We start from the raw sequence: 10,830 nt of genomic DNA on the forward strand, positions 1-10,830 counted from the left end.
GCCACTTCCTGGACATAAAATTATCATGTTTTAACAAGATACATAACACGTTTTAACGAGATACGTATCACGTTTTAACGAGATACGTATCACGTTTTAACGAGATAGGTATCACGTTATAACGAGATACTATCACGTTTTAACGAGATACGTATCACGTTTTAACGAGATACTATCACGTTTTAATGAGATACGTATCACGTTATAACGTGATATCGCTCGAAAAAAATTTTTCCTGCGTGATAGCAATGCGCTTCCGTAAATAACAGCTCTATTCCCAATACCTGTTTACATACTCACTTAAATATGCAGTGATTTCATAAGAGATGTCAGGATCATGGCTTGTTTTAGTTTGTTTTGGGATTTGTTATTATTTGTGTTTCTTAGTTCTATTAGTTCTGCATTGTTTCTATTTTTACTTCAGTTCCTTCTTACTGATTCTAGTTATTTTTATTTCTAGTGTCTAGTCCAGGGGTGGGCAACTCCAGGCCTTGAGGGCCGGTCTCCTGCAACTTTTATTTTTTATTTTTATTTTTTACTTTTATTCAAACAATTCCTTGACATAGTTCACACTTATGCATTTTTACATTGCAACACAATTACAACTATAACTTTCAAACGTAGATCGTCCAGAGCTCCACCTTCCCCCTCTCTCCTTACAGTATCACAGAAAATCAGGCCCGTTGTTCCAGATATAGATTTACAGAAGTCCATCTTTTATTATAAATGTCTTTCCGCAACCTCAGGGTTGCTGTTAAATCTTCCATCAGGTTGACAGTCTTCAGCCTCTGGACCCATTGTTCCAAGGTAGGCTGTTAATTCTCAGTACTCAGCCACGCCCTAAACTCCTCCCCACTCCGGCAGACTGACTACTGACCAGCTCTCCGTCTCACGGGTCCGAAAAGACTCCAATTCTCGGGTATTACCGCAGATAAGAATTTAGAGAACTTTTATTTAAGCTGGGAGCGGAGATGATTCGTCCAAGTTCTAACTACCTTCATCCAGACGTTATGCCCCGCTTCAGTTCATAGCCCAGACATCGGAGTAGCCCCGCCGATGTCTGAACTCATGAACCACACCTGTTCACGGTAGCTCATCTCCTAATAATTAACGTGCACTTGGTAACCGACTTGGATAATTTTAGTGACTAGGAATAAGTCCCAGGGGCATTATTTATCTGAACTAAAGAACGTACGAAGCCACCATAAGTTACTAGGACCATAAACATTGATTTTACAACGATCAGAGAAATTAAATCAAGATGACTCAATTAATTTAACTGTCCACAACTTCAAATTAGACTTTAGTATTTTATTAGCAAGCTTTAGCAAGGGAAAAGGACATACAGCATTTTAATAAAATATAAGAAATTAAAACTTTTAAGAATCATCAGAAATTACTCCTACTTCTAACCCTACGCTGTGTCTTAATCTAAATAGAGGCTTTGGGGGGAGGCAGTAATACTCGAACCCAGATGCAGAGACGATCTTGGCAGCAGAAACTTTAACGTCCATGGATGGAGTCCTGTCTTTGTCTTGGCAGAGTCCTTTTAGAATAAATCCAAAGTTGAACTGGTGAGAATCCTCTCTGAACTCAGTTCTTTGTCCAAAAAGGATCTTGGTATATTCCCCATGTCCACTGCAGCATCGATGAAATCCTTTGGGTTGAGCGTGAGGCCACAGTTGAATCAGAGTCCCGGGTTGTGGGTAAACGGATCTTGTCCCTTTCACTGGCAGCGAGCAGTCATCCCGGGGTGTCTTTACTCAGGCCTCATCTGACTCTGCTTCTCCATCTGCTCGACTCGAACGCTGCGGAACAAAGAACCCCGATCTTTCTGCGTTGTTACTTTTTATTTCTTCTGCATCCGTTCATTTCCCTTATCTTTACTTTTTCCATCTCCTACGTGTCACTGACCCCAGGCCCACACAACTTTCCTCTCGTCAACATTTTCCATGGTTAACCAAAACCTTTAGTTACACTCTTTTCTTTCAGAGTTGCATTCTCGGTTCCCCCTCTGTCGTCTGCACCTGTTTCCTGTGTGCATCTTACAGTTTCCACTTCCTGTCTTCCCACACTGACTGTTCTCTCACCCCCGTCAATTCTATTTGTGACACTCGAACTTTAATCAACTTTTGTACTCACATAAACTCATCAAAGTATAACTATTTTCTCTATTCTATTCTTTATAAAAACTGATTACATGTGTTCATCTCAATACATCAACATAACATCATTTCATAGAAAAATAGAATCAATTTTAATCACAATGCAAGATTACTTGGTTTACTTCAGGCATTTTTGATCTGAATTGTGTGTGCTCTGGTAAGATCTCAACCAGTCCCAAGCCAGGTTTCGCGACACCCCCTCCTTGAGATCGATCAGAGCATGGCAAAGCCACACTAGACCACTCAAAGCAGGTCCATATCTTCATCAAAGTCCAACAGCAGAACGTCGTCATCATGTCCATCCCCAGGGGAAAGCGAGGCGCTCCAGGCATCAACGATGTCGTACTCCGTTAGATGTGAAGGCGGAGATGGCCAAGCGCCCAAACGTTCGGTGTTGTCGGGGGGTTCCCCAACAGGACTCAGGTGAGGTGGGTCGACATGTGATGAATCAGTGAACTCCATGGCAGGTTGTTGCAGCTCCAGCTCCTCCAAGAGACGCTGGAATTCCTCATCCATCTCCCAAGGGCTAGTCTGGGAGCCTCTTTCAGCAATCAGGCTGACCGAGCGTTTCATCGGCGGGGGTCCACAGTAGTCATCAACAATCTGGCTGGGACTTGGTGAGCGACTGAGACAGTCAGTTTGGGTGCACTGGTCGTGTGTAGCTACGCCGGCCTGGCAAGCAACATCAATGAAGCAGTCCGGAGAAGGGGGGCAGACAGGAGGAGTGTAGGTACCCACCGCCACAAGCCTGCCATCCAAAAGATGAAGCGTTGGGAGGCAATTGCGGGTAGTCTGATTCTCCCAGACCTGGCGGTAGAGTGGAAGCACCCGACCGTAGCCCTCCTGTGACACTTCAAAGGCGTCGTCGCTCGTTCCAAACGCCGAGGTCCACACGACAGCATGCTCCCGAAGCAGAGATTTAGATGTAGAGGCCGCAACAAGGGGTAGATTCTCCTCGCCGTTGACGCAGAAGATGGCCCTTATAATATTAAAATTGCTGGGTTCACAACCGTGGCACCAGCGGGTAGTCGGTGCCACCCATAGGAATCCAAAGGATTCTGCGGACGCTCCACACCCCACACAGCAGATCGGTGCCTGGGAAGAAACAGCAATCTAGGTAACTTCATGATTCAGGATTACTTAATTATAACATTAACAGAAGCAAGGGGACAAAGGAGAAGCGTGAGCAGATCTTCCGTTAGGCTTGTGTGACTTGAGGAGAGGTTTCACGGGGAACATTGGCATAAGTAGGGGAGAGCTCCGGTTGAAACTGTGGTTGGAATGAATCCACAAATATTGCAGCGTAGGTCATCAGCCAAACAACTATAGGCAATGCAGAGGTGCTCCGCGCCCAATAAAGGACAACTAGCACCCCCCACACAAATGCCCAAGCCGTAAGCGCCGCACATCGCCGAATCCAGTGAGGCCTACTCTGTCCGGTTATGGACAGGGCGCGGCTGGAGAGGTATGCGATTGTGGTTGTAGCCAGAACCGCTTCCACTGCTGATGTAGCGATCTTCAGGGGGCCATTACGTGTTGCGTGTACTCCACGGCACACGAGCTCCACGCAGAGGGCAGTAGAATCCAGGGCGAGCCACAGCGCCACGACGCATCCTCTACGCCAGTTGAGTCTCACGCGTCCCAGCAGGTACGAAGAGAAGAGGGAAGTCGCCAGGTCCCATCGTCCGAGGAGTAGAGGTCGTAGGATGATCTTTGCGTAGCCTCCCAGCGTCACCAGATGTCGAAGGGGATACTGCGTAGACCAGGTCCCGGTATGGCAGAAGACCAGCCATGCAAAGAGAATGCCGATGAACTCCACAGTACTCACTTGCAGGGGTTGGAGAATGGTGGTGATGTTTGAGGAATTAGAGGTCATGGTTGTCACACGATGATCACAGTAGAAGGAAGTCCACTCTGGAGCAGCGGTACGTAGAATAAGACCCGCTGCTTCCCGGCACGGTCTTTTTAATGCTCCTTGGACTCCTCCTGTATGGGGAGGGGCTGGTAAGATCTGCCCCTACAATTGCATAGGGACTTAAGCCACACCTCCAGGACGACTTTCCCCAGGACCAGAGCAACCACCAGGCCGAGGGCCCCCAGCAAGTAGGGCCAGAGCATACTCAATGCACCCAGTAGCCAATGTTCAACGATAGCTAATCCTCCGCCGACTACTTCTGTAACTTCTTCAACGGCCTCGGTGATTGTTGTAGTTACTGTTGACCCAAAAGTCTCGTACCAATAGCAGTCGTGGCTGTGATATCCTCTACCACACTTCTGCCAGGACTCGTGGGACACCGAGCAGGTCAGGTTGGAGTATAACAGGTTCCTACCAACCCAGTCAAATCCTGGATCCGTCTCACCTTGACACAGACTCCTCCGGAACGCGTGTGCTTCTGCTGTAGCAATAATGGTGTCGGGGATGAAGGGTATGAGGACCCCTCGTAGATTCTTCCGTTGCTTAAGTTGATATCCCAAGATGGCGTCTGTGCATGTTCTCCCGGAGCGAATAGCTCTCCGCCAAACTCTGTTAACCTTCCTCCACACCACTTCGGGGGAATGGGTCTCATACTCATCCTCATAGTGCTCCCTGCAATGGTTCTCCCAGCCCCGTACAGTCTCACAGGGTCTCCGGGCCAAGCTGATGTTGCATTCAGTCCCGGCAGTGTTGCAGGTCATCCTCCACGGTCGCGGATGGACGTAGCGGTCAGGCACCCAAAACACTCCTGGCCAAATAGCCTGCTCTTTGGAGTATACAGTCGCAAGGTACTGGTACTTTATCCAGTAGTTGTCCGTCTCGGTGAGGCATGGCAGGACCCAGCTCCTCAGCTCCTTCTCCTGGAATCCCCACCATTCCCAGTTTGTGTTGCGGGTGTACTGTTCCAAATAGGCTTGGAGGTAAATCTTTGCCGTTGGATAGGTCTCAGGATCCGAGCAGTTGTACCTCCAAGGGGAATAGAAGGTGTTACTGACCTGCCAAATATCGCACCTGGGCGATGCTCCTGTTTTAACCCAGTCAGTGTCGTTCAGGCTGTCAAAAATCCTCTTAGCAACACACTTATCAATTTTAGCAAAATCCTCCTTTGGTACATTAAGAAGATCCTCGGGGGTGGGGAGGCGTTGTACCAACATCATGAAGTAATAAGGGCCGTCCAGCCCATCTGGGGAACGGTCTGCTCCCTCTGGGAACTCACCTACGAAGAATGCGTTTGGGCCCGATGGCCATACCCACGGGAGAGAGCTATTCAGCCAGGCTTCAACTCCCACCTGGAATTCTCGATAGCGTACGAGGGAAAAAGCAACATACTTCTGCAGGGCCAGAACCATAAAATTCTGTGCGTTGCACCGGGCAAATGTATTCCATAAACAACTGTTCAGCCTGCTGAATTTATCCCTCACACACTCCAGTTGGCCGAGTTGGTACTTGAACCTCTCAGGTCCCAGCCGGATGAGTGCCGCGGTGATGTTCATGAAGCTTTCAGATGTCGGCTTCGGGACCGGGTCCGGTGTAGAGACATTGCTCACCATTGAGATGTTGCTGGCCAGAACTTGGGTTGAGGTGGAGTTGAGGGAGCAGTTCAGATGGTAATGACCCCAAAATTTCCATCGGGGTAGCCAGGTACGACAAACTGAGGTCTTATGGGGAGCGGGGTAGACCACCTCGCTGTCCCAATACCCTTCGTTGGGGAACCATTGTAAGGGGCGGCAAGCCATGTTGCAGTGCCACTCAGGTCTCCCCTGGTCGGGATGTATCCAGTTACATCTGATGATTCTTCGTACCTTGTTTTGCAGGAGACGAACCCAGCAGATAACTCCCTCGTCAACGGTGTTGTGATTGTATATTTCCCAGGTTTCGTTCAGGAGGCCATCAATAGTGGAGTCATTCAGCGCATATGCTTTTTTCTCCACATACTTCTTTGCTTTGTCAGTGGAGAACAGGGCAGTAGTATTTAGCTGGTCCTCGTCGGTGTCCCAGGGGATGAAAATGGTGAGCGTACTGGTGTTCCAACAACTCACATTTCCATACTTGGAGGGTCCATACGTGACCCTCGAATGGGTTAGGTGCCATGGTCCAACGCCGATGAAGTAGAGAAGGGTTAAGATTATCGCGGCAGAAAATAGCAAAGTGAACAGCATCAGCAGGGTTTTTATACAAAGGGCCTTATCCGTTATCCTAGTCGATTTCCATTGCGTAGGTCGTTCCGAGTAATCCCAGCCATCGTCGTCAGGGTCAGGTTCATCACTGTTATCACCGTCACGGAGTGGTTGTGGTTGTTCAGTGATCGCCCGCATTCGTATTAGTTCCATTACAATTATCTAGTGGAGCAAGGATTCTCTAGGGTCCGGCTCACGAGGTGCTCTGCAGATCTTCTTTAGTACTTTCCTGCGAGGTTGGCGTGTGTAGTGGTCTCCCATTCGTCTGAGGACTCGTGCCTTCTGAAGCGTGGTATAGATGGGAGAAGGGAAGGGCAAATCAGGTTCCAGCCCCCTCCACACCCACCTCCAGAGGAACACCCTCCAACACAGCGGCTCAGGCAACGGTCCTTGAGCGGTCCCGCCCGTTAGGCCTCGATTCTGCCAGGCTGGACTCCCGCTTCCTATGGGGTTTGGCAGAGCTATGTAGGTGTATAGAGACTGTCCATTCAAGGTGAGCCTCGTTCGGTATCCCCATGTTGGTGGGGTGAAGATCCGTTGATGTGGGGGATTGGGGAAAACCCTGTCCAACTCCAATCTCAGAGGGAGACGGGTGTTGTTAAAAACATAGTGTTCAGGGTCTTCTTCTCTTTTCACTGCCGTTTTTGTCATACCTGGCGAGGTAGCCCAGATCACCAGGTCATTCAATGAAATTTCGCAGTAAAGTCCTTGCAGTGGCTCCAGATAGTGAGGTCCCCATCTAATCCTTAAGTTTTTCCCTTGTACTGTCAGGTACACTGCATTAAAAATCCATGGAAGCGGTTTTGGACAGGCAGGTGAAGTCACTGCAGCTCGCGCGGGGTCCGACGCCACTTTACCGTTCCAGACCGGGGGCTCCACATACTCATACTCTCGCGCTTCTCGTGTGCGGCGTAAAGGTTCTTCTGTCTGCTTTACCACTTTCACAATCTGACAATCAGTCGGGCGTAGATAAATTAGATGCTTGAAATAGTAGGCTTCTGATAGCGGGAATGACACAGTAAAATCTTCTCGGGGTCGGTCCAATAAAATAGAGCTGTTGGGGAGTTTAAGGAAGGGTCCTTTCACCGAATTTCCAGACCAGACTTCTGGCCCCACCTTAAACAACATTTTCACAAAGCAGCTCTTTACCTTTTGTACTTGGTGCGTCTGTTGACCCTTAGACCTAACGACTGGGTTTCCTCTCTCCGATAGATCCATCAGTTCTTGCTTCTTCTTCTTTTCCATCCTAATGTTGCTGTGAGCGCTTGCCACGGGCCTGCCTTGACTTTCTCCTCAGTCGTTCCCGTCACCGATACCGTTGCAAAGCCGCGTTCGTTCGGCACAACAGTGATCGACGCTCCAATCGAGTAGATTCCTCTGTAGGGGACGGTCACCATCCGCACCGACACTTGTACTTTGCAGGTGGAGCTTGGATCGGAGGGCGTTTCCGCTCTATGGGCGATCCCTCCCGGTACTTGCAAGACCCCGTCGCGGAAATCCATCTCTGCCGTGACCAGGAATATAGCTGATTTTTCTTTGGGTCTCGTTATCTTGCTACCCCATCCGTCCAAGTCTGTCATGAAAAAATAGAGCTCCGTGGTACGTATCCCATGCTCCCGTGGGACGTCAGGCAGATCATTTGCGGGTATGGTGCAGTCGTGCAACACCTCAAGTATCAGACGGGCCCACGTTGTAAGCTCCCAAGGACCTCTCCATCCTCCTTCTTCTGCCAGCAGCTTCTCATCGTCCGTGAGCTCTTGCGTTGATGCGAGCGGTGGGAACCGGTTCACATCTCGGAATACCCTCATTACTAGGGGATACTGCACCGCATTTATCAGGGGAAAGGGCGCATGGAGGTCGGCTGGATTGTAGGGCCAGGCAAGCTGAACAGTTCTCCATAAGCTATCATGTGGTCCATCTTTGTTCAGCCACACCACAGCTCCCGACCCCGAGGGACCCTCGGGTTCCGGTGGTGCAGAAGGTATGGTTGACCAACTAGTTGGAAGAGGATGATCATAATTGGTCAAAGTTACTCCCGGTCTTTTAAAGAGCCGTAGAGCGGTGTAAAATCTTGATATCTGCCATCCGTCTGCCTGGCACACCGGGCTGCGCCTTTCCTCTCTCATCCGGATCAAGCAGACGGCGCAGTAGCGAAGATCATACCCGTCCCACATGCAGCGACAGTTTCCTGCAGCTTCGTCCACCAACTCCCACTGTGTCTCGATGAAGAGTCTTGGCAGCACCTCTATACGGCAATCCGGACAAAGCAAAACATCCATTACCTTTACGGGGGATATTGCCATAGTTCCCAGCGCCTGGGCCGTAGAGGGCACGTGTTGTGGCCTTTCCCGTCCCGGTCCTTCCCAGCTGGGCGGCAGAGGATTCGAATTCAGGCAGACCGGGCAATTGATGTTGGTTTTGCTCCAATCCAGCAACTCCTCTTCTCCTGACAGGATTCCACTTTTAGCGCTGTTCAATTTCCTCAGGGCTCTTCCTGTCCACAACCCCGAGGGTGTTCTTCTGATCACAACCACCCCTTTTATTGTGGCCAGTTCAACATAGGGTGGAATGTTACATGGTCCGCTGGCCATTTCACCGGCTTCTGGTTACTTTAGTTAGGAACTGGCTTCAATTGCTCGACCCCTTGGATCCCCTTCTTTTCCAGCAACACTGTGTTCCTATCCAGTATTTGCTTCACTGTATCTGATGTTTCAAACTTGGGTTTCACTGCTGCGTTCACAGGTTGTTCTCTGGCTTTCACCCACACTCTTTGTCCCACACAAAATGGCACTCTGGGCGTCAGCTTCTCCTTTTTGTCGCCGGAGCTCCGCCCTGTTTCTTCCGTGGTGAATGGTCGTCGGTTGAGCTCTACGGACGGGGCGGGTCTTCCCGCTCGATGTCTGTCGTTCAGAGCCTGCCCAATTTCCACGGCCTGAGTGCTCCAGCTGTTGGTGTTAGCATTTTTAGCAATCCAGTTCTTAACCAAACCAATGGTGCGTTCAACTATCCCGTTGGCTTGGGGGGTGTAAGGCGGCGAATAAACCCGCATTACTCCGAACCGCTGACACCATTGGTCCACCTGTGAGTTACGGAAGTGTGTTCCATTGTCCGTGCGCAGCTCTTTCGGGACTCCCAGGGAGCTGCACACTTGTTCTAGCATGCCGACAACACTGCTGCCGTTAGCTTTCCTGGTTGCTTTTACAATAACGAATCCCGACATAGAATCCACAATCACCAGGAGGTATCTCTCACCTTTCCTCCCGTTTATCCCCATGGGGCCTGCTACATCCATGCAGATTGATCCCCAGGGGACAGTGCTCTTGATTGTCAGCCCTTCCATACGCTGTCCTCGGCGGCCTGCGTTGTACTGACCACATACCTCGCAGCCCCTTAGCACGCGTTGGATTTCTCTCACTGGGATCCATAGGTCTTGTTCCACCAGCTCCACACGTGTAGGTCGTACGCCTGCATGTCCTAAGGCCTCATGCACGCCCCGCACGACCTCCTCCACGTGCTCTTCTGGGACCTCCCGACCTCTGGGAGTTCTGTCCCATTTCTCGATTCCGACAAAGACAACCTTTCTTTGTTGGACATAACTGTCCACTTCTTCGTTCCCACGCCAATGAGCTCCCTCATGCGTGTGNCCATGGGGCCAGCCACATCCATGCAGATTGAGCCCCAGGGGACGGTGCTCTTGATGGTCAACCCCTCCATACGCTGCCCTCGGCGGCCTGCGTTGTATTGACCACACACCTCGCAGCCCCTCAGCACGCGTTGGACCTCTCTCACCGGGATCCACAAGTTTTGTTCCACCAGTTCCTCACATGTAGGTCGCACGCCTGCATGTCCTAAGGCCTCATGCACGCTTCGCACGACCTCCTCCACGTGTTCTTCTGGGACCTCCCGTCCTCTGGGAGTTCTGTCCCACTTCTCGATTCCGACAAACACAACCTTTCTTTGTTGAACATAACTGTCCACTTCTTCGTTCCCACGCCAATGAGCTCCCTCATGCGTGTGTGCTCTCTGATGCTCGACCTTGAGCTCCAGCTGCATCCTCAATTCAGCAATCTTTTTCCACAAGTCCGTGTGTGCCACTGGTTTGCCCTTGGCGGTCTCAAATCCATTTTCTTCCCATATGGACAGATCCTCCTCTAGGGCTTGTGCACAATAGTAGCTGTCCGTCACCAACCTTGCTCTCTTGACTTTCCTCTTCACTAGTTCCAGTAGTCCTTCCAGTATAGCAGTCACCTCTCCCACTTGGGCACTCCCGGGAACCCTTCCTTTCTGTCGGGCTCTCTCCGTGCCATTCTGCTTCAGAATAAATCCCCAGTAGGCCGTGTGATCTGTTCCTTTCCTTGATCCATCCGTGTAAAGTGTCCAGTCCAATGGTTGTTCCACTTCAGGTGTAGCCTGTGGTTGTTTCTTGGTGGTGGGTTGCTCCGGCCCGATGTCAAGTTCTGGGTCCAGCAGTATGTCTTCCCATCTTCCCCACCTGGCATTAGTCGCTTTGGTG

The 10,830-nt window shown here is 50.3% G+C and overlaps 1 protein-coding gene across 1 annotated transcript; it reads right to left on the reverse strand.

The window, feature by feature from the left end:
- Positions 1–8,784: 8,784 nt before the first annotated feature.
- On the reverse strand, positions 8,785–10,449 carry LOC107834662 (uncharacterized protein K02A2.6-like). The gene is made up of 2 exons (XM_016666344.1): positions 9,971–10,449; positions 8,785–9,596 (listed from the first exon to the last, which is right to left on the reverse strand). Exons 1-2 carry the CDS (start codon positions 10,368–10,370, stop codon positions 8,929–8,931), a joined length of 1,068 nt encoding a protein of 355 aa, XP_016521830.1. The 5' UTR covers positions 10,371–10,449; the 3' UTR covers positions 8,785–8,928.
- Positions 10,450–10,830: the final 381 nt, after the last annotated feature.

The sequence above is a fragment of the Poecilia formosa genome, unplaced genomic scaffold, assembly GCF_000485575.1.
Source record: "Poecilia formosa unplaced genomic scaffold, Poecilia_formosa-5.1.2 Scaffold710, whole genome shotgun sequence".
NCBI classification, from domain to species: Eukaryota; Metazoa; Chordata; class Actinopteri; order Cyprinodontiformes; family Poeciliidae; genus Poecilia; species Poecilia formosa.